The sequence below is a fragment of the Hyperolius riggenbachi genome, chromosome 10 (genome assembly GCF_040937935.1).
Source record: "Hyperolius riggenbachi isolate aHypRig1 chromosome 10, aHypRig1.pri, whole genome shotgun sequence".
In the NCBI taxonomy this organism is placed as follows: domain Eukaryota; kingdom Metazoa; phylum Chordata; class Amphibia; order Anura; family Hyperoliidae; genus Hyperolius; species Hyperolius riggenbachi.
Genome location: NC_090655.1, coordinates 92,679,984 through 92,699,748, shown reverse-complemented (window position 1 = coordinate 92,699,748; position 19,765 = coordinate 92,679,984). Strand labels below are relative to the sequence as shown.

Sequence of the window (19,765 nt, the reverse complement as noted above, 5' to 3'; positions counted from 1 at the left end):
TCAGGAAAGATAATTGTTGCAATGTTTAACTATTTCAGGCAATCAAAACCAGCTCTACCAGGTCGAGAGTCTTGGAGTCCCCAGAGTGGACTGGAGGCAGGGGATAAGAAAGCAAACTTTAGTGGATCACTGGGAAATTTTTGGAACAAGGGTTCAAAAGTTGAAGTTTAAGATTATAGGTGTTTATAGATTATAAGGTGTTTGGTTTGGAGCTCTTAGAACCTGGGCAATTTTTAAGATGAAACTTGAACCTGGAAAAAATGAAGGCCTACAAGGTATGGCAAGGTTTAAGATAACTCTGGAATATGTGCCCAGGGGAGGGGGAACTAAAAAAACAAGTAGGCTTGATCCACACTATAAGCGCTTTTCTGAGCACTTGGTGAACGTTGTGATTGCTGAGCGCTTTCTGAGCGCTTTTTAAAAATCACTCTCATTCACTTTCATTAAAATTGCAGTAAAAATCGCAGCGATCGCGCAATTGCATACTCTGTGGTTTTTACGGTGATTTTAATGAAAGTGAATGGGAGTGATTTTTAAAAAGCGCTAAGAAAGCACTGAGCAATCACAAGCGCTCAGCAAGTGCTCAGAAAAGTGCTTATAGTGTGGATCCAGCCGTAGAGCCTGACAACTGTGTCGTCACAGAGTACAGAGGACTTAGCATATAACTGTGAGTATAAAACCCAGAAGCAACTATCACCTCATTTTCAAGTACGAAGGTGGCTAGTAGCAGGGATGTCTCCTAGGTGATAGGCCCAGGCTTTATGGTGGAAGAGCATCTTGGTTTTGCTGAGGACAGGAAGATCTAACATGCACAATACACATCACAAAGCCCATCAGAATGTGCTAATTGTGGCGCACCTTGTAAGTGGAGTTTGCGTGACCTTGATGTGTAACACTGCTGTACAGGCAGCATAGCAAGTAGTCAAAGATTCCTAAGGTGGAAGTTAGGAAGGCTGGAGGCACCCAAGTAGGATCAAATGATTACAAAAAAAAGTTTAAAATTGAAGGTATGTGTTGGCCTACACACATCTTCATTTTTAAAAGGCTTTTATTAATTTTATCCAACTTGGACGCCTCCAGCCTTTCTAACTTCCAGTTCATAGTGAACCCTGTTGGAGGGTCAATTTTATGATTCATCATATTGATTCATCATAAAGTTTTTTTGGAGCAGCAACCGCAATCATCATACAAGGCTGAAGGGGGGCAGTATTTCCACTCATGCACTTATAAGTGGTTGCTTTGATCAGCCACCCACATTTGTACAGTACAGTATTCATTTTTACGTCTTATTGCCTTTCGCCCGTATTGAGTAACCTTACTAAACTAGATTGGGTTCCAGGTGTCCCTGTGTTTTTATTTCTCCAAAAAACGCAGTGCTTCAAAATTAGCTTTTGTGGGTGCTGTGGAAGTCATTTGGATGCACCAACATTACTTCCACAGTCTCATAGGGAGAATGTAAAATGTAAGCGTAAACAGCTGCACTGATCTTCCCTTGTGAGTGAATTGCTGAATGCCCTCTAAGAACTGGGAAATCCATCAGTAATGATGAGCTTCTTACGAGTAATCAAAAGGTCTGTGTAATTATAAACATGAGTATTATCTGTCTGAAAAGTTTATAAATTTACTGTGCCATTATTTTTTATTTTCAAGTGTTACTAATTTTGCCTGAGATGGACTAGCCCAAAACCTGTCAGTTCTGTCAGATTTCTACTACCTACTGTGTAGGCTCGGTTCACATTGCATTTAAGCAACGGATCAAGCCAAACGGATCTGGTACAGCGGATCTGGTCTCCGCTTCACCGGACCCGGATGGCTTGGTGCACACTGGCAAACGGATCCGTAAAAACGGATCTTATCACCGATCGATCGGTTTTCACTCCATTTGCCAGGTGAGGGAGGGTGCAGTAGCCGGGTGGGTGAGCGAGGGTTAATACATACTGAACATTGAAGCCAGCGGTAGAGGCTTCCATCTTTTTACGCGTCATGTGACTACACGACGCGTCATGTGACTAGTCACACGACGCATCATGACTAGTCACATGACGCCTCATGTAGTCACATGACGCGGAAGAAGATGGAAGCCTCTACCGCCGGCTTCAATAGACCGTACCTGCCCGCTCAGGTTCACATCCCCACATCCCTCCACCCCCAGTGGATGCCCTCTGAACTAGTAAAAAGAAGAAAGGTTCACTAGTTGAAGAAAGGTTCCGTTCTTAAAGGGACTCCGAGCTCAAGTAAAAAAAGAAAGTTGTACTCACCCGGGGCTTTTTCCAGCCCAGTGCTGGTCGGGAGGTCCCACGACGGCGTTCTGGCTCCTCTCCTAGTCCCCGCTCCGGAATGGCTGACTGGCCGCAGCCCGGGCGACACTCTGCTGAGTGTCGGGCTGTTCCTTCCGCGTATGACGCCGGCCGCCGTGATGACGCGAGGCGGCCGGCGTGGCAGTACGGCGCATGCGCACTTTAATCGCGCATGCGCAGTACTTTCACGCTGGCGGCCGTGATGACGCGAGGCGGCCGGCGTGTGACGTCAGCCACGTCATACGCGGAATGAACAGCCCGACACTCAGCAGAGTGTCGCCCGGGCTGCGGCCGGTCAGCCATTCCGGAGCGGGGACTAGGAGAGGAGCCAGGACGCCGTCGTGGGACCTCCCGACCAGCACTGGGCTGGAAAAAGCCCCGGGTGAGTACAACTTTCTTTTTTTACTTGAGCTCGGAGTCCCTTAAATTGGCCCCAATGCAGTGCTTTACCTTCCGTCTCCGGTCCGCTGGGCTCAGCTGTCCAGAAAACTAGGTACTGCAGCATTTTTTGGATCCGTTCAACGAAACGTAGGCAACGGATCCGTTCAAGCAGATGTATGTGAACGGATCCATAGGTTTTTAACGCTAGTGTGAACCGGGCCTTAGTGACAGCAACATAGGAGAAAAGTAATTTATGGCTCGTTTTACTCTGGAAGAAACGTACTTCTTATTTGTAAGTGTTTACATGTATTTTAAATTTTAAATTTTTTTGTGATAGTGATCCTTTAAAGCGGACCCAAACCAAACATTTTTTTTTTATTAAAAATATTTAGTTGCACCACTCTGACACATACAAAGATAAATAAACACTCCTTCAAACCTATGATCATTTCAGTGCATGCTTTTCACCCTTCTCTCTTTATATCTAGGGTTATACTGGGGGCAGCCATTAGCAATTCCTCCATTGCCGGACACCATCTACTCCACCAGTTTGCCGGAAAAATCCCGGCAATTTGAAAAGAAGGGAGGGGTTCCTCCAATAAATGTAAAATATATTATATTTGTCATCATGCAGCTGAAAAAAGGCTGCTATTTATTATTATAATTTAGAAAATAGGTTTTATTTCTGAAATCTTGTATTTTTAATTTGGGTCCACTTTAACAGACTGCTGTTCTAACAGTGAAGAAGAATCAGTCCATACCGCAGGAAGGTCCTGTACCACATTGCTATGTCACTGTGATGGTGCCTATACACGGTACAATAAAAATTCAATTCAGTTTAATTTTTCTATTTATTCAACCAAAACGTTTAAATCGAATTAAAGTTTAAAATAATCTTTTTTTTTTTATAAAAAAAACCAAACAATTGTCCCATTTTTTTTTTTTCAATAAAAATCCGACCAGACATGTAGGAAAAATCTTTATATTCGATCTAACGAAATAATTAAACTAAATTATCTAATAGAAAAAAAAGTAAAAAAATGTACCATGTATGGGCACCATTAGGTAGACCACTCTTTTGGCACTTACTGCTGTAAGAGAGGCATGTTTAATATCCATTAACAAGCACTTTTCATTTTATATTTTAAGGATAAATCCACAGTTCACTATATTATGGTGTGGGTGAGGCAGCGTGAAGTGTTAGAAATATACTCACTTTTTCGAAGGCATCCTCAGTATCGTGTTTCAGACAATCTCAACACATGACATCATGACCATGCATATGTGTGTCACTGTGCCCTGCCTTTCTATCTGCCTCACCTCCTCCTCAAGACATTAGACACCTCTCATTTCTTGAAGAGGAAAAGCAGCAGCTAAAAGAGCAGGGCAGAATGCGGAAAATAGGTAAAGTTTTCTAAAAGGAAATATAAACAAATGCCTTCAGGGAAGAATGTAACAGTAAGAATCTCACCCCTGTACCCACCTTTTTATTTTTAAGTACAACTCTGGGGAAATAAGTTACCTCTTTGGGAAGAATACCGTATACTTACCAACTGCTTGGCACTGAGTTCTGTCAGACCCAAATTTAGTAACATATTAATTGATTTCATGAGCAAAGGGAGTTTGAAAAGGAAAAAATCCTATTTTTTTTTTTCTTTTAATTACAGTTTAAAGAGGAACTTTAACCAAGGTTCGACCTTCATCCCAATCAGCAGCTGATACCCCTTTTCCCATCAGAAATCTTAACCTTTTTTCAAATAGATCAGCAGGGGGGTTCTGTGTGGTTAAAAATTGTGGTGAAACCCCTCCCACAGTGTGATGTCATGACCAAGGTCCTGACAGTTTGCTGTCTGTGAACCTCGTTGCATTGTGGGAAATAACAGCTTTCTCCAACTGCTAAGAAAGAAATATCTCCCTCTGTACATAGAAAAATACAGTCAGCCAAATGGCTAAACATTCAACATGAATGACAAGGAAACTGAATAATCTTAAACAGTACAACTAAATATAACAGATGTATGTTAGGCACAAATTGAAATGTCTCAAGGAAGTAAAGCGGATCAAAGGTTCGCACTACATTTGGGAGGAGATAAAAATCAGAAGCGAACCAGGGCTCATCTAATGTCTTGCGAGGCAACATTCTGTAGCCAGGGTTGCCAGATTTTTTCGAAATGGTGGACCATATCCACTAAATTGGCCTTCATTTTTTTCATTGAGCATTTTTTCATGCATTCTTTCTAGGACACAGTTAAAAGAGAGGTATTGTTGTCTCCATTGGGATGCTATATGTGTTTTCAAGCTATTTTTTTTTTTACGATTCCAGGGGCCCTATGCAATTCACTTTTTTTCTCCTAGGAGATATTTTTTCATCTTCTATTTAAAATAACTTTCCAGTACTTTTCAACTAAAAAAGTACCAAAAAGAAAATGAAAATGTACTATCAAAATTATTTTGAGTATTTTCTTGCTTGCTGGTGGCTTAAAAGGCATTTTATTGACAAGTTTAAAAATATCACCTAGGAGAAAACTCAGGAGAAAATGTTAATTGCATATGTCAAACTTGTATCTATGTAAATGTGCGCTCACTCCAACCCCACTAAACAAAACTAGACAGTATAATCCGTACACATCCCCAAAAAAATAAAAACAATTAGTGGTGGTCTAAACATATATAAACAATTCTAGTCCAATATTATATACGTGTCCGTGGATATCTTTCACCAAGCATGTAGTGTGTAATCCAACGTTCTCCAGGATACTGCACTCTCATGCATCCACTCCAACTTCTTGTAGTGATATAGGTCAAATACAAACACAAAAAGAAGAAAAAACCATAGCGTGATATTGTATTACTATAATTATCTCTATATCCAAACCGCCAGTGCTAAATGGCATCTGTGTGTGCATCCACCGAGAGAATAGGTATCACAGGTCCTCACCATATATTTTAGCTGCCAGGTCACAGACAGCAATATGATTCCCACACTCTCCTTCAGTGCACAGACACCCACAAAGTCAAACGTGGCCTCTCACCTGGTATTCTGCCATCCAAGTTATAAGACAGCAAGCTCACTTATGGTTATTTCCCAGCAAGCCCCAAAGGCACAGCCTCAGCAGATGGATCACAATTCCAGTAAAAAAGGACAAAAAGTGAAGGGAAAAAAAGCACTGGCACCAACAATGCAGCAGGGAGGATTTAAACCACAAATGGGCTTACCTGCAGTGTGCTCCACGAACAGTCAAATTGCGGTCCAAAGAAAGAGAAGATGATGGGCATCTACTGCATAAAAACCCTTTATTGTGGTGGGTAGACACAGTGGTTACAGCAGTGGGGGGAAAAACAAAGATGTCTGACAGCTGTTTCGCAGAGATAGACCCCGCTTCCTCAGAGACAAGGTCTCTGAGGAAGCGGGGTCTATCTCTGCGAAACAGCTGTCAGACATCTTTGTTTTTCCCCCCACTGCTGTAACCACTGTGTCTACCCACCACAATAAAGGGTTTTTATGCAGTAGATGCCCATCATCTTCTCTTTCTTTGTCCAGTAAAAAAGGACATGCAGACTCAAACCTCACTCTGCACAACCCGACAACTGAAGGAACTCCTCATAGTGTAAAAACGTACATTTAATAATAAAAGTAGCGCACTCACAATTTCCAGTATATAATCAAGCATATCACAATACAGGTACTCTCATGCAAACTCTCCACGCCTGTAGCTCCGCCCTACACGTTTCATACTTCCGTACTCATCAGGGTCTGGAGACGTCTCGCTAGTTGGCATCTTAAATGTTTATGTTCGTATTCAGCTTGTCCAATCACCTAAGCTGACTCTCTTAAATATGGCCGCTAGTGAACTTCCACCCGCAGTTTGCCCAGCACTAATTTGTGCTCAATCCTAGGTGCTGTCCTGTAATGTTGCGCAGCGCTAGCCTGTAAAAAGATGCCACGTCAGAGTGGACACATCCTCCATCTCCGCCCATCGTCATCCGACACCTGAGCCCTGATTGGATAGCCCAGCCCCAGTGCCCAGATGTCAAGAGGTGCCGCCCATCCACATCATCTCATGGCCTCCAATAGTAAACCGGACCTGCCGATATTCCAACACTTGGATTGGTTGAGCTAAAATCCATAATTAAACTTTACGCCAGCAAATGTATGCGCTCATTGCATGCCAATTACATATGACAAATGGGTGGCATCCTACTCCTCAAACACCGATGTCTACGAGTTTAAACATTAAAACACATTGCCGCAGTACAATAATAAGAGGATTATACATACAACAAAGCGCTATTATTCATTCCAAAGTTCTATTCATATATCTAAAGTGATTGCCACATTCTCCATTATCATCTTATACACCACTAGCTGATTGCCCAGCGTTGCCCGGGTATGTATTTGGCTGGTGTTGGCTCTGCATACTTTTTCTAACCCTAACACACAATTACTTAATGACCAAGTTTGTGAGCTTTGCTGTCTTTGGTATCAATAATTTGCATTGAAATGAAAAAATCAGATTGGTTGTTTGTGGCTCCACACCCTTTTCTGAATTTGAACCTAAGTCACCCAATAACCAACTGTACCAGGTTTGAGGCCTGTGCCATTAACAGTTTAAGAATAGTAGCAATTAAATATTCCCCTTGAAAACCAATAGGTGGAGCCTAATTTTGTAGGCTCCACCCACTTTTCTGAATAATAATCCAAGTCACCCAGTGACCAACTGTGCAAAGTTTAAAAACCCTGCCATTAACAATGTAAGAATGGCTGCAGTTTACATTTTCCCAGTGAAATTTGTATTTGTCTCCACCCACTGATGACCCATCGTTGCCCGGGTATGTATTTGACTGGTGTGGGCTCCGCCCACTTTCTAACCCTAACGCACAAACACTCAATGACTAAGTTTGTGAGATTTGGGGTCCTTGGCATCAATAATTTGTATATTACCATAGAAATTAAACAAATCAGATAGGCCGTTTGTGGCTCCGCCCCTCTCCAGCATTTGAACCCCAGTCACCCAAATGACCAACTGTAGCAGGTTTGAGGCATCTGCTATTAACAGCGTAAAAATGGCAGCAATTTAAATATTCCACTTGAAAATCAACAGGTGAATTTTGATTGGCTATTATAGGCTCCACCCACTTCCCTGAATATTAATCTCAGTCACTCAGTGACCATCTGGGCAAAGTTTGTGAACCCTGCCATAAACAGTGTAAGAAGGGCTGCAGTTTACACTTTCCCAGTGAAATTTGTTTTTGGCTCGGCCCACTTTTTGTAACCTGGACACAAAGTCACTACTCAATGACCAAGTTTGTGAGCTCTGGGGTCCTTGGCATCAATAATTTGTATTTTCCCATGAAATGAAACAAATCTGATTCACCATTTGTGGCTCTGTCCCCTTTTCTGAATTTGAACCCCAGTGACCCAATGACCAACTGTACCAGGTTTGAGGCTTGTGCCATAAGTGCAAGAATGGCAGCAATTTTAATACTCTCCTTGAAAAGTGACATGTGATTTTTGATTGCCATTTTTGGGCTCCTCCCACCTTTCTGAATATTAATCCCAGTCACCCAGTAACCAGCTATGCTAAGTTTAAGAACCCTGCCATTAACAGTGAAGAAGGGCTGCAGTTTACAATTTCCCAGAAAAATCTGTTTTAACTCCACCCACTTTTTGTAATCTGGACACACAGTCACTACTCAATGACCAAGTTTGTGAGCTTTTGGGTTCGTGGCATCAAAATTGTGCTAATGGAAGCAGTTTAGCCAGCAAAGAAATCTGGCTGTTTTTGGCTCCACACCTTTACTGAATTTGAACATTTTTGCATTTTACCATTGAAATTAAACAAATCTAATTGGCTGTTTTTGGCCTGATCCCTTCAGAATTTAAACCCCAGTCTCCCAGTGCCTGACTGTAGCAGATTGTAGGCCTCTGCCATTAAGAGTGCATGAATGGCAGCAATGTAAATATTCCCCTTGAAAATCAAAAGGTGAATTTTGATTGGCTGCTGTAGGCTCCACCCACTTTTCTGAATATTAGTCCCAGTCACCCAGTGGCCAACTGTGTCACGTTTGAGAACCCTGCCAATAACAGAATGGCTGAAATCAATCTAACAAATTTGATTGGCTGTTTGTGGCTCCACCCCTTTAGTGAATTTGGACCCTAGTCACTCAATGACTGACTGTATCAGGTTTTAGGCCTCTGCCACTAACAGTGTGAGAATGGTAGCAATGGGAATATTCCCCTTGAAAATCAATAGGTACATTTTGATTGGCTGTTGTAGGCTCCATCCACATTTCTGAATATTCATCCCAGTCACCCAGTGGCCAATTGTGTAAAGTTTTGGAACCCTGCCATGTTAAAAATGTAGTTGTTGGCACCGCCCACTTTTTCTAACCTTGACATACAGTCACTCAGTTATCAAGTTTATCGGCTTTGGGGTCCTTGGTATCAATACTTTGTATATTCCCATTGAAAAATAAACAAATCTGGCTGTTTGTGGCTCCACCCCTTTTCCGAATTTGGACCCCAGTCACCCAGCGACCAACTGTACCAGGTTTAAAGAATCTGCTTTTCACAGTATAAGAGAATGGTAGCAGATGAAATATTCCCTTTGAAAATAAAAAGGTGAATTTTTATTGGCTGTTGTAGGCTCCACCCACCTTCCAAAATCTTAATCTCAGTCACCCAGTGACCAACTGTGCAAAGTTTGAGAACCCTGCCATTAACGCTGTAAAAATGGCTGCAGTTTATATTTTCCCAATAAAAGTTTTTGTTGGCTCCGCCCACTTTTTGTAACCTTGACACACACAGTCACTCAATGACCAAGTTTGTGAGCTTTCAGGTTCCTGGCATAAAAAATATGTGAATGGAAGCAGTTTATTCACCAAGGAAATCTGATTGGCTGTATGTGGCCCCGCCCCTTTAGTGAATTTAGACCCCAGTCACCGAATGACCGACTGTAGCAGGTTTGAAGCCTCTGCCATTAAAAGTGTAAGAATAGCAGCAGTTGAAATATTCCCCTTGAAAATCAATAGGTGAATTTTGATTGGCTGCTGTAGGCTCCACCCATTTTCTTGAATCGTAATCGTATTCACCCAGTGACCAAGTGTACCAAGTTTGAGAACCCTGCGATTAACAGTCTAAGAATGGCTGCAGTTTACATTTTCCCATTTAAATGAATGGCTGAAATTTGATTGGCAGTTTTATGCTCCGCCCACTTTTCCTGGATTTGTAACCTCGGTCACCAAGTGACCAACTGTGCCAAGTGTGGGGACTCTGGCTTGATTACTGTGAGAATGGCAGCCTTTTACATTTTTTCCATTGACTTGAATGGGTGAAATCTGATTTGCTGTTTGTAGCTCCGCCCACGTGTGCAGGGGGGCCGCGAGACCCCCAGAACATATCATCCCAGGTAGTAAGGGATCTGTGTACCAAGTTTCGTTCAAATCGGTCAAGTCGTTTTCGCGTGATCGCGGCACACACACACACACACACACACACACACACACACACACACGATTTTATATATATAGATAACTCAGTACCAACTGCATTTAGTCTTTGTCAGGCTTGTCTGGTCAATGACTATAGGTCAAGCTGTATGCCCATATGACTGACCTATAGCCTGCACAAACTCCTACCTAGCTTAAAAGTACAATAACCTTGCAGGTAGATGTAGCATACTAACTGACAGATAGTATTCACTAAACAAAGCAGTATGAGTAATACAAGGCACAGTGTTCACAAGGGATATAGTCATCTGAGGCCTGAAGGCTGAGGCAGTTCAGATGATAACCAATGACTGAGGCTGGGAAGGGTAGTTCAAATACTTTACAGGTAGCGTGGTCAGTTCAAACCAATGTCGGTCCAGGCTGAGTTCATGGGAGTCCTTTAACAAGCAGAGGTTGGTTCAGGTGGCAATCAGGCAAATCCAGGTAGAAGCAGAGTCGGCAACAGGTAATCCAGTTCTGAGACGTGGTCAGGAACAAGCAGTGGTCGACAACAGGGATATCTAGAGTGAAGCTTGGTCAGGATACAGGCAAAGTCGGCAACAAGATCAATCAGATGTGTGAGCGCAATCTCAGCAACAAGCCACAGTGTAAGCTATCACGGGCAATGACAGAGTGCGCTCACTTTATACACGGACTAACCAATCAGAAAGCAAAGAAATCCAAAAGTAACCAATTAGAAGACAGCGTGTCAGCAGGAAGGCTCTGTGCACACGTGGTCATTGTTTACAGCGGTGGAGCACGTATAGAGAGCGCGTCCGACACTTATCCAATGGTAGCCGAGCGCCGCTTGCCTACGCAGGAGGCAAGTATGGCGGGTGGATGTTTATTTTGACTTTTATTTTTCAGTTCAGGTTTGCGTCACACATAAATAAGCTTACCTTTGAGTTTCTGGTTGGAAGTGCATCTTTTTCCAACCCAACTATGTATCTGTGAAGTAAATCTATGCAATGCAAAATGCCTGAGTAATGATCTGCTTGGGAACCTCTCAGGTAGCTACCCCCAATTGTATGCATACACATGTGTATCCCATTCACAGTCTGACATCCCTGCCACAGACAAGGGCCAGATTTGTTTTAGCATACCAGTTAACCCTGCATTATATTGTTACTATGTGGAGTTCCAGATACGATTAAATAACCCAAGTGGTAAACCCTGTGAGAGCATGGCTTGTGTATCCTAAGGGTTCACATAGACACAGGTATGCAGCCACCAATTTGTAAATCTGTAAAACAGACAAAAGGGACAGGAAAGAGATTGGAGAACAGCGCTCCCTGGAAGTAAAGGCCTAGCTGATGTGGAGCTCACAGTAATAGGTCTCTCGCCTTTAATGATGGCTGAATCTGTCATACAAACAATACCAGCACAGGTGCTTTTGAGAACTTTATCAGTTCAGCTGGCATGTAGGTCTAGGAGTGCATGATCCTTGATGGAATCTGCAGCTATGTCAGCCATGAGTCCATTACCATATAGGACCAAGGAATCAATCATCCAGGGTAAGTATAAGAAAACCACTAACATGTTTCACAAAAGTCACCCTCGCCTCCTCAGAGTAATAAAATATTCAATTATACTATTCCTCTGAGGAAGTGAGGGTGCCCCCTTGTGATTCACATAAGTGGCTTGCTGTTAGCTGAAATAATAAAAAAATGTCTTTTTGGTTGTTGTTATGTGGAGGAAAAAAACTGTTATAATGCAAACCCAAGAAGAAGATAAAAACTCCATGCAGATTGTGTCCAGGCAAGGATAGATGCCAAGCGGCACTAGACCACATGCTGTCATGTGCAGTACACATTCTGTTTTACCCCCAGCATGTGACTACTGTAAACGTGTAAAAGAAACATTGACGTTTCATTACACATTTCCTCTAGTTCTAGTAAACCACTTGCAATGTTGTTACACTGGGTTGCGCTAATACAAATGTGCCATAAAAAACTGCCAGTGTGTGGCCAGTATAAGCCATCACTATGGCCAGCATAAGCCAATCACTGCCAGATCAGCCTGTTTCTGTAACAACTCCAGTACTCTGGGTGAGTGCAGGCATCTCAGAAGGATGAGGAGGATCACACTATCGTGTGTTAACCTTTTTTGTGATTTGTAGAGTAAAAGTTGTACTTACTAAAATCATGTGAAGCATGTAATAAAATGAGGATCCTCCTCTCTGGCATCAGTGTCCTGTACTTCCTCCTTCAAAGAGCCGTGGCCAGCAGCTTGATGGAAATAGCAGAATACTACAACCGAAGAACCAGCTGAGACAGAGACAGTGTGCTTGTAGCGTCATGATGCGTTTCGTAAGGACTCCGTCTTCATCAGATCTCTGCTTCACAAAATGTAAAATCTAGTAAGTGCAAATTTTATTCTATGAATCACAAATAAAAAAGATTAACACACAATAGTACGCTACTCCTCTTTTTTTTTTTCAAATACCTGAGAGTGCGACTGTAGAACGCTTACCTCCCGCAGTGTCACTTGTAGGACCGAGCTTTCTACTGACCCGCATTAGGTTTTCTATGCACATCCACCTTGGTGAGAGATAAAGACTTAGGTGTTGGGAAAAACATCTATAATTGCCTTGGCCTGCTGCTCCTTTGAGCTATTGGGAGCACTTTATTAATTTCCTTGTAGACTGAATACAAAGTAATGATGCCGTCTTTGCAGATGCTACACAATTCTGTAGCATTATCAACACTCAGTAGGATAATGATATATTACAGAAGGAGCTTGTCAGCTATGGCTATATGGGCAGGGAAATAGCTGATGAAATGTAATGTTGGAACATGTAAGGTCATGCATCTTGCCAGTGGCATAGCATCATATAAAATAAATGGTTTATAGCTGGGAATGACTTTAGAATAATGGTTGATAATGTTAGTCAACCATATTCAATACCAGGCAGCAGTTGCAAAAAAAAAAATAATCAAAAAATAATAATCAGTGAAGCATAAAATGGGAAATAAAAATGAGCCTCTAGTATTCTACTGCCTCTGGATAAATCCCTGGATATAGGGTGCATATTTGGGCAGCAAACTTCAGGAAGGACATTCAAGTTTTAGAACAGGTACAGAAATGGGCAGCTAAACAAATCATATGGATAGAAGCTGTCACTAAGGACTTCCATTCATTATCTTTACACCCATTGCTCTCCACCTCTTCCTCTGATGAAGCGCCACGTCACGTGGGTAGAAGTCTCTTCATGGAGCCGCATCACTTCCTCATCCTTGCTGCTGACCAATCACAATCAGAAGTGAATGGTGGCCCAGCAGGAGACCGGCCTCATGGAGCTCCAACCCCTTACAGCTTACAGGGACATACTGTGGGAAATATGAGTATCAGAACTGTAATGTGCCTTAACCCTTGGTGGCACTCCAGGCGCGTACATTTGAAATGGCTGTAGCAAAATTTTGTCGCAGGGTGAAGCCCTAAGATGTCTCCCCCTGCTGCGGGCAAACTCCTGGGTGGCCTTAACTAGTTACCCTCCTGGGGGCAGTATATCTGCGCCCCCCACAGGACTTCATCTAAAGCTAAAAGGGGCATAGAAATAAGTACCTAGCTGGGATCATCTACCGCACGCGATTGTGCCCACTCCCACGCACGTTGTCGCCCGTTTTAACTGATCATTGAATAGGAACAGTTTCCATTCACCGATCAAAGTGCCTGTGATCAATGATCATTGACAAAATTGAAAATAAAGCATACACACATTACTTCCTGAATAAAGTGGGGGACATTTAGTGGCCAAATAGTAAAATTATAAAATGATACCTACATATATCACAATAAGTAAATATACATACCATACCCCATTAATTAACCCCTTACTTCCTCTCCCATAGTTACCAAAATAAAAAATAAAAGTGACATATAAAAAAAAACCTTAGGGGCTCAGCTTTTTTAAATATGTATGTCATGAGGGTATATAGCTGTTATTTTTGTAAATAAGGGCTTGTAATTAGTGACGGACGCAAAACAGAAAAAATACACATTTCCAAATAAATTATTGTCACCATACATTGTGATAGGGACATCATTTAAATGGTGTATTAACTGGAAAACAAATGGGCAAATAAAATATGTGGGTTTTAATTATGGTAGCATGTATTATTTAAAAACTATAATGGCTAACAAATTGAGAAATAATTTTTTCAATTTTTTCTTATTATTCCCATTAAAATGCATCTTAAATAAAATAATTCTTAGCAAAATTTACCACTCAAAGAAGACCTAATTGGTGGCAAAAAAACCAAGATATAGATCATTTTGTTGTGATAAGTAGTGATAAAGTTATTGTCGAATTAAAAGATGGAGCGCCGAAATGTGAAAAAATGGTTCTGGTCCATATGGGGAAAAAACCCTTAGAGGTGGTCTAGTTAATGCTATTCCCCCTCCAAATTGTCATAACTTGGGGGAATGCATAATTTGTGCACCAGCCATTGGCAATAGCTTTTTTTTTTTTTCTAATTTGAGCTTCGGCTGTTGCCGACGCTCAAGTTAGTCACTGAGCACCGCTATAGTCGTAATTCTCATTATGACCTATGACGGTACCCAAATGATCTGTGGAGCGCTGCACAGAAATGAGTTGATTTGCTCCAAGCGAAGGTCTGGCTCAAAAGGTTGAACATAATGGATGTATGACTTTTTCTCAATCTGGATAATCATGTAACATGGGGTTGATTCATATAGCTATGGTTGACTTGCACAACCGTGTAAGTAGCTTGACAGACCATCAATGTCCTGTGGCACCACACAAAAAAATAGAAAGCCCTGATGAAGAAGATGCAAGGACCTACTGCCCCCAAAACTACACACTACTAAACAACCTTTTTTATTAGACATTTTGGAACAAGCTTAACCATTTAAGCCTTCTGGACGTAGAGGCTACCTCCAAAAGGCCATGTGCACTCCAACGGCCGATCGCGCGCGTGCATGCGTGCTCCCAGGCCACGGTTTGTTAGTCCAGGGATCAATGAATCGGGACATGGTGCATGATCATTGATCCCTTTCCCTGGCAGAAAAGCGACTGCTTCTCTCTGAAGCCTCGCTCTTTCTGCCTCTTACGCCCCCCCCCCCCCACGTCCCTCTAAGCGTACATGTTACGCTTAGAGTGACGTCATGTAAACAAACACATGGTTGCCATCTTGTGGCCAAATAGTAAAACTACATCTACATGTAAACCCCCCCCCCCCCCTAAATTTTTTTTTACTATTTACATCATACCCTCCCAAAAATACTTAAATAAAATGTTTAATACAAAAAAAAAACTTAAATATTTACCTAAGGGTCTAAACTTTTTAAATATCCATGTAAAGATGAAATATATCTATATATTTTTTTTTAATTATAAGTTTGTAAATAGTGATGGATGCAAAATGGAAAAAATGCACTTTTATTTCCAAATAAAATATTGTCGCCATACATTGTGATAAGGACATCATTAAACGGTGTAATACCCGGGACTATTAGGCAAATACAATAGGTGTGTTTTAATTATGGAGGCATGTATTATTTGAAAACTATAATGGCCAAAAACTGAGAAATAATGATTTTTTTCCATTTTTTTCTTATTCTTCCTGTTAAAATGCATTTACAGTAAAGTAGCTCTTAGCTAAATGTACCACCTAAAGAAAGCCTAATTAGTGGCAGAAAAAACAAGATACAGATCAATTCATTGTGATAAGTAGTGATAAAGTTATTGGCAAATGAATGGGAGGTGTAAATTGCTTAAATGCATAAAGTGAAACACGACTGAAGGCTGAAGTTGTTAAAAGAGCAATCCTAACAGTTATTAGCATTCTAATAGGATTATTATTTTCAGGGGCAAACACTGGATTTTCAAAGGGAGAGATTCCTAAAGGGTCTCTTTACACACACAATATAATAATATGGTAGGATATTAGAGTTTGAATATAGTAGGGATTAGATCCTCCTTTGAGGACAGTCAGTGACATGTGGCCTCAATTCACTCAGCTTTATCAAACACTTTATCAAACGTTTGATAACTTACCTGGTGTATAAAATCTAATTTTGAATTCACTAAGGTGTTATAGATTGATTGAACATTTTATCAATAAAACATTTGATAAATCTAGAACACCTTAGTGAATTCAAAATTAGATATTACTCATGAGGTAAACTATCAAAAGTTCGATAAAGTGTTGAATAAAGCATAGCGAATTGAGGCAAATGTATTCTGTAAAATGCTGCATGTCAGTGCTATATAAATAAATAATAATATGGTAGGACATTAGACTATGATAGAGTTAGGTTGTGAGCTCATCTAAGGACAGTCAGTGACATGACTATGTACTCTGTGCTGCAGAAGATGTCAGTGTTATATAAATACATAATAATATTATGGCAAGACATTAGAGTATGACTATGGTAGGGATTAAAGTGACACTGAAGTGAAAAAAACAAAACTTATGATACAATGAATTGTATGTGAAGTACGGGTAATTCATAGAACATTAGTAGCAAAGAAAATGCATCATTCTTTAATATTTGCAGTTTACAAACTATACTCTATATTTTAAACTATGAAACAGTGAGGGACAGGTTGAGATAAGTGCTTCAGAAAAGAGCACTGCTCCCTGACTAAATTAGTTGGAGAGCTTAGATAAGCTCTTTTGCTTAGATAGCAACTGAAGTTTCTTAACTCTTCCTGTACTGGAAACTGGTCTCCGCTCTCCGGGGTCAATCTCTCCATTCATGGCAGCATTCCAGCTGGTTTCCCATTGCCTCCTTTGCCTCCGTTTCTACCAATGGACACAAGCTCCAGTATTAAAGCATTCTAATTGGGCACAATAGTCTCAGAGACGGGGTCATGCTCCGTTTTGGGGCCAATCACTGCACTCACTGCTACTCAGACAGCAAGTGCAATGATTGGCCCAATAACAGAGCCATGATCCCGCCTCTGAGACTACCGGTATTGTATCCAATTAGAACGCTTTAATATCAGAGCTTGAACTTTTCCACGCAACACGGCTTTCAATCACAGGTGGCCAGCATGGGGACACATTGTGCAGTGACGATCAGGCACTTGTCATGTCATCCTTGCACATAGCAGGTTTAACAACTGTGTGCAGGGATGACATGACAGGTGCCTGATTGGCACTGTACCATATAAGACATCCCCTGAAAATAAGCCCTAGCACACTTTTTTAGAGCAAAAAATAATATAAGACAGTGTCTTATTTTCGGGGAAACACGGTAGTACAGGCAGCAGCATGGAAACATATGCATGTTATGGTGTCTCTACTTATGCCTGTACCTAGACAATGCACCTGCCCCAGTCTGAAGGTGAATTCTGGGGACCAGTAATCCCCCCTAAACTTGCCTATGATTTTGTTATATTTTATTTCTATGGCGCAACCATCTTTAGTGGTGCTGTAAGAGCAATATAATGGATACCAGAAATACAAACATAGTGTACATGTACAGTACAACTGAAACACCCAACAGCACTAGTACAAAACTACAAACTGTACATAGTTGAAGTACAACTGAAGTGAGAGGAATATGAAGGCTGACATATTTGTTTCCTTTTGAACAATGCAAATTGCCTGGCTATCTTGCTGATTATCTGCCTCTAATACTTTCCGTCATAGACTCTGGTTTCCTTTAATACATGGCATGAGGACATCTAGAAATACACAGGAACATGTTACGTAGTACAGTTACAACAAAAACTGAGATATTTTGAGTTTGTTCTGTGCGTGAGAAAGAAACATAATTGTAGGTCAAAAAAGACTTTGGCCTCAATTCACTAAGCTTATCTCCTGTCTTTAATAACGCTTCTAGAGTTATTACCATGGTGATAATGTAGTATTCAGGAAACATTTTACCTCAGGCAAACCTAAAGTTAACTCTTCTGTCTTTAAGTTAAAGTGAGATCTCTAAAGTTAACGCTTCAATCCTTAAAATAACTCCAGAATTCTGAAAATAACTACAGAGGAGGTAACTTAATGGGATTGTCCAGCAAAAAAAAAAAAATGAGTTTCGCTTACCTGGGGCTTCTACCACCCCCATGCAGCCATCTTGTGCCTTCGTAGTCACTCACTGCTGCTCCGGTCTCCCACCGCCAGCTAGTTTCTGCCGACATCGTGGTCGGCGGGCCGCATTACATACATTTTTACGCATTCCTGCTGGTGCAGGAACATTAACACATACATTTTTACGCATTGATTTACGCGTTGAACCAGTAACGTGTAAAAACGTATGTGTTAATGTTCCTGCATCAGCGGGAATTCGTAAAAATGTAGGCAATGCGGCCCGCCGACCCCGAGGTTGGCAAAAACAAAACTAGCTGGCGGAGGGGGACCGGAGCAGCAGTGAGTGACTACGAGGGCACAGGATGGCTGCATGGGGCTGGTAGAAGCCACAGGTAAGCGAAACTCTTTTTTTTTTTTTTTTTTGCCGGACAATGGCCTCAATTCACTAAGCTTATCTCCTGTCTTTAATAACATTTCTAGAGTTGTTACCATGGTGATAAGGCATGTAGTATTCAGGAAACATTTTACCTCAGGCAAACCTAAAGTTAACTCTTCTGTCTTTAAGTTAACTTTCCAATTCTTAAAATAACTCCAGAGGTAAAGACAGGCTGTTAATTAACTGCGTGTGAAAATAACTACAGAGGAGGTAAATTAACTACAGAGGAGGTAACGTAAGGAATGAAGAGATAAGATAACTCTCTCACTGTGTGGAGGTAAGTTTTCTCTTGCCTTATTATCTCCAGCATGATCTTAGTGAATTGAGGCCAAATTTCAAATCTGCCTCTAGACTTGTAATGTTCTAAGTAAGGCTCCGTTTTCACTAGTGCAGAAAATGTACTTCTGCATCTCTGCTCAATGGAGAAAGCGGATGCTATTGTTAACAATAGGATCCGCTTCCACTTGGGGAAAAAATGGACCTGTTTGCTGTGTAACGTAGAGTCTCCTGTATAAATACCAACAAGCTACTGGTAGGTTCTGAAATGCAAATGCCTATCATCCCTGAATTATTTTTCAAGAAATTGGCAGGATACACAGACAGAATTACAGAAGCTAAGTAAGCAGAAGTCCGCTTGTGAGGGTGGTCTGTTAAGATGGACCTTGTGGATGGGAGGCTCTAACATTTGGAAGCCATAACAAGGGCAGAAGAGAGAGCCTATGAAGACATGTGGAAGTTCTGATGTGATGAAAAAAAAAACAGGAGAACTGTGACCGCTTTTAGACTTTAAGCATCTCATCTCACGTATATTCAGAAAAACAACCTTGCTGTGCTCATTCTACACAAGCATAAGAAAGTGAATGGGAGGTGGAAAGGGATGCGACCAAATAAACTGCAAATTAATAATAACCCTTGCTCTCAAAGCTTACGCTTACAACAATGCATAACACGCAGCAATAGAACTGCCGAACAATAGACAAAGTTACAAAGTTACTTACCAATAATGTCTTTTCAGGGAATCATAAAGATCCAATTCACTGGACAGGATCTGCACATGTAAATAAAAGATTATTCAGCAGCCTACAGTATATAAGAAACATACTCACTAGCATCCTCAGTCAATAAATGTTTATTTACAAGAAGGGAGGGAATATCCA

At 41.2% G+C, this 19,765-nt stretch overlaps 1 protein-coding gene across 1 annotated transcript in view; it reads left to right on the top strand.

Moving 5' to 3' along the window:
* The first annotated feature begins 238 nt into the window (after positions 1-238).
* The window catches only part of PTEN (phosphatase and tensin homolog), a 34,178-nt gene continuing 14,651 nt past the window's right edge, over positions 239-19,765 (top strand). The window contains exon 1 of the mRNA XM_068258929.1: positions 239-275. Coding sequence (XP_068115030.1) covers positions 239-275 — 37 coding nt within the window. The remainder of the gene's footprint in view (positions 276-19,765) is intronic.